The following is a 4,502-nucleotide window of genomic DNA, read 5'->3' on the forward strand; positions in this document are numbered from 1 at the left end:
GATTTTCAAATCGGTATGATTTAAGAAGTCATCTACCATCAAATTATGTTTTTTGTTGCATCATATTATGGCAATGTTTGTTACTGTGACAGACACAAATGTGTAGATGTAGTGGCTCGCTATATACACATTCATATACACATTCCTACATTGGGAAATTCGACGTTTCAAGTGGCAAAAAGTGAAAAGTTTCTCACGACCGCGTGCGATCCTTGACCGAAAGTGCTACTCTCGCCTATAGTATTTTATTCCATCTCTCTGGTCAACACAGTCGCGCTGATATAGTCTTTCACGTATCGCGGGCACCGCGAGTGTAATTGAATCGTTGTCGCACCCCTGAAATAATAATTGTCATCGCGTGGTAACTAACTGGTTAGGCATTGCAACCGGCGTCTCGAAGCCTCTCGAACATTCGAAGCGTCCGAGCGTCAACCGTTGATTTTTCAGTACCATTGTGAAATCAAAACAAAGTGCCGTACTCGAGTGAATATTGTGACCTTGCGCCGGTATATTGCCGAGCACCCAAAGACGTTGTACTGTGCTGGTGACATATAAAGAATAATAACGACTTTATTTCCTCACAATTTATGCTGCACGAATTTATTTTCTCCTGAATTTACCACAAATTCAAAATGGTGTCAGCAAGCCCGGACATTGAGACTATCAACACACTCACAACAGTAGTGGCTTCCGTGAAACCCAAGCTAATCGCCAGGCCGTTCAACTCCAAAAAACCCGCGCTTTGGTTCGCGCAGTTGGAAACGCAGTTTGCGGATATCGGAGTTATCACCGAAATAGATAAGTACAACAAAACTGTACCACTAATTGATACATTTTACGCGGCAGAAGTTGAAGATTTAATCATCTGCAGACCTGTAAGTAATCCATATCAAACTCTAAAAACCGAGTTGATCAGATGTTTTACAAAATCTCGGACTGCTAATCTCATCCAATTACCCGACAGAGAGAGCATTGGAGACCGCACTCCGTCAAAACATCTCAGACACTTGAAAAGTCTCGTTCCAAGTATCGACGATGGGATCCTCAAAACGGGTGGCTGTCTCATCTTCCCGAGCAGACGCGTGCTACACTCACCACTCAGGAGAATACTACCGTTGAAGACCTGGCGAAGTTGGCCGCCAGAATGCCCGAGGTATTCCACCTGAATAGCGTCGCAGCCATCACCACTTCAACAGACAACGCGAGTAACAAAGCACTCTTCGAGCCACTGGACCAACTGATGGCATCTGTTCCCGCGATACCAATGCATGGCTCACATTCTCGTCCACGTGAACGCTCTGAGAACTCACGCGGTCAGCGCAGCAACTCACGTAGACGCTCAAGCTCCAGGAAATTATCTAAGAAATCCGACACCTGGTGGTATCATATTGAATACGGTAACAACGCGCGTGACTGCCAGCCCGGATGTAAGATTCAGGTAAACTCCAGGGACAGACAATAGTGGCGGAAGTCCTCTCTCAATCGACATCCCGCCGCCTATTTATTACTGACAGTACGACTGGGACCCAATACCTCATGGATACAGGCTCAGATATCTCTGTTACATCGTGCAGGCGGCCTGCAAATCAGAGGGACACCAGTGGCAATTAACTCTTCGCAGCCAACGGCACCCCCATCAATACGTACGCGTACACATCCATCTCGCCAGAACTCGACCTCCGCAGAGACTTCACATGACGATTCGTGGAAGTTGACGTCAGCAGACCAGTCCTTGGCGCTGATTTTCTGCACCATTTCAATCTACTACCTGATTTGAGGAATGAGTGCCTCATTGACCGCTCAACAGGCTTCAAATCGACTGGCCAGTTCACGTGTTTTCCCGCGCTGTCAAGCTCCTCGAGATCAATGAAGATTCACCGTACGTGAACATTCTCAAGGAATTCCCTGCAATAACAAAACCGGAGGGATGGCTCAGAAATCTGGATCATGCCATCGTCCACCATATTAGGACTACATTAGGACCGCCAATCTCTTGCATAGCATGTCGACCTAGCGCCGGAAAAACTCAAGATCGCACAGGCTGAGTTCTCCAGTACGCTGAAACTAGGAACTGCAAGTAGATCTGAAAACCCCTGGTCATCTGCACTCCACCTAGCCTCGAAGAGCAACAATGGATAGAGACCATGTGGTGATTAGCGCACACTTAACGACAAGGCCATACCAGATGAGTACCCTGTTCAGTATTTAGAGGAATTTGTCGCCAATTTTTGTGGCAAAACCTTTTGTTCCACCGTCGCTTTGGTAAAGGCATTCAATCGAATTCCAATTGTACCTGAGGACATCCAGAAAACGGTAATCATCACGCCATTTGCATTTTTCGAATTCCCATACATGACTTCCGGCCTCAGGAACGTAGCTCAGACTTTCCAACGTCTGATCGATGAAGTCACGCGCGATCTGCCATTTTTGTTCCCGTATATAGAAGACATCTTGGTAGCATCGGAAAACGAAAAGCAACATCGGGAGCACTTGAGAATGCTCTTTCAACCACTCATGGGCTACGGGCTGATAATCAACGTCGCCAAATCAGTTCTGCGACAGCCGGAAGTACTCTTCCTCGGCTACGTGATGAATGCTCAAGGCTTCAAACCGCCAAGGGATCGAGTTAACGCGATGCTGGAGTTTACAATACCTACCACGTTCAAGTCACTCCGCAGATACGTTGGAACTCTGAATTTCTACGGAAAGTGCATCAACGGAGCGGCAGAAATCCTCGCCACACTGAACGCCGCGACTCAGAGACCGAACGTCAAGGGGAAGCATCCACTGGCATGGACTCCAGCCCTTCAAGGCACTTTCACGCGTAGCAAAAACGCTCTAGCAGAAGCCACTCTGTTGTCCCATCCAAACATCGGCGCAGAGTAGACCATCTTCACACACGCGTCAGATCACGCAACCGGAGCCATTCTACAACAAAAACGCTATAATTCCTGGCATCCGCTAGCTTCCTTCAACATGAAACTAACGATTTCCTCGCAGAAACATGCGGCTCACGACACAGAGCTACAGGCGATTTACGAAGCGGTACTACACTTCAGATACATTTTTGAAGGACGTCACATGATTATATTTACCGATCACAAACCTGTTATGCCCTAAATAACGTTATGAAATCCCTCTGTCGATCCCAATAATATGTTGACCCGAAAGTGGCACATAATATCCGTAACAAAACAGAGAATGAATAAATATAAAATAACGTCGAATATTCGTGCATTAAATCCACGTATATTCTACGAATGTAGTTAACTAGGGTGCAGCGTCAGCATTTTGCGTTCCGATGACTGACCTTCACGCGCACCTGGAGACGTCACCCGATGCCTCGCAGAGGTGCGACGAAGAACAATGACCTGATGGAATAGAATCCTCAAAGGAATAAAAACCCGTGAATTAATTGCCTCTAGGCGACTTATTCGACGAGTCATTAATTATCTTCTTCACATTTTATACTCGCCTGATACCTTCAGTATCAAACCGAGTTCTTATTTATTCAATAAATGGTAAATTAATCGCTCAAAACCGATTCCCAATAAAGAACATTATTTCTATTATCTACTCGCGTGTGATTAATCCCTGTATTGAACCCATTCGCTCCGGTCCATAACAAACCGATGACCCCCGTTTTGGAATAAAAATCAGAATGAGCTTCACCCTGGCAATATCGAAAATTGGACCTTATCGCCCGATTTTTCACGGACATAAGATACGTCGCGGGCCCAGACAACATCGTGGCAGACGCCTTGTGATGAGTTGAATCAGTTACAACCGCTATCACAACTCAACAGCTGATAGATGCCCTGCGCGACGACCAAGAACTTCAGCAGCTACTCCAGCGACCGGACGTGAACCTACATTTGGACCGCCTACAACTTCCAGGAATGGACGAGCCACTGTACTATGATGTATCATCAGGTACAGTCCGTCCATACGTACCAGCCCCGCTGAGAAAACAAGTAGTATCCTCACTTCACTCGCTAGCACACCCTGGACGAAGAGAAATGCAAAGATTCGTCGCGAAATACTACGTCTGGCTGTCCATGAACAAAGACTAGGTAAAATGGAGCACACACTGTCTGCCGTGCCAACGCTAGAAAGTCATGCGAAACGCAACCATACCGATCGTCGAGTTCGAATAACTCTCGCAACGCTTCGAACACCTCCACATCGACCTGGTACCTCTGCCACACTCGAAAGGATATAAGTACTGTCTAATCATCGTAGACAGGTTCACGCGTTATCTAGAGGTAATTCTGCTCCAGAACGAGTACACGAGCACCGTGATTCATGCACTCCTCTATTATTGGATCGCAAGATGCGGCGTTCCAAAGAGAACAGAGAACATTGGACATAGACGGACAATATATCGCGGACGTGCACAGACAACTCACTCAGCTCCTTGGAATCGAATGAGAGCTGACAACACCGCTCCATCCACAAGCTAATGGACTCGTCGAGAGAGTCCACAGGCAACTGAAGTCAAC

The 4,502-nt window shown here is 46.8% G+C and overlaps 1 protein-coding gene across 1 annotated transcript; it reads left to right on the forward strand.

Annotated features, from left to right (window-relative positions):
• Positions 1 to 632: 632 nt before the first annotated feature.
• Positions 633 to 2,139, forward strand: LOC107039052. Its single transcript, XM_015258492.1, has 3 exons — positions 633 to 875; positions 965 to 1,438; positions 2,002 to 2,139. Exons 1-3 carry the CDS (start codon positions 633 to 635, stop codon positions 2,137 to 2,139), a joined length of 855 nt encoding a protein of 284 aa, XP_015113978.1.
• Positions 2,140 to 4,502: the final 2,363 nt, after the last annotated feature.

The sequence above is a fragment of the Diachasma alloeum genome, unplaced genomic scaffold (genome assembly GCF_001412515.2).
Source record: "Diachasma alloeum isolate Michigan unplaced genomic scaffold, Dall2.0 Dall_scaffold_00290, whole genome shotgun sequence".
Classification (NCBI taxonomy): domain Eukaryota; kingdom Metazoa; phylum Arthropoda; class Insecta; order Hymenoptera; family Braconidae; genus Diachasma; species Diachasma alloeum.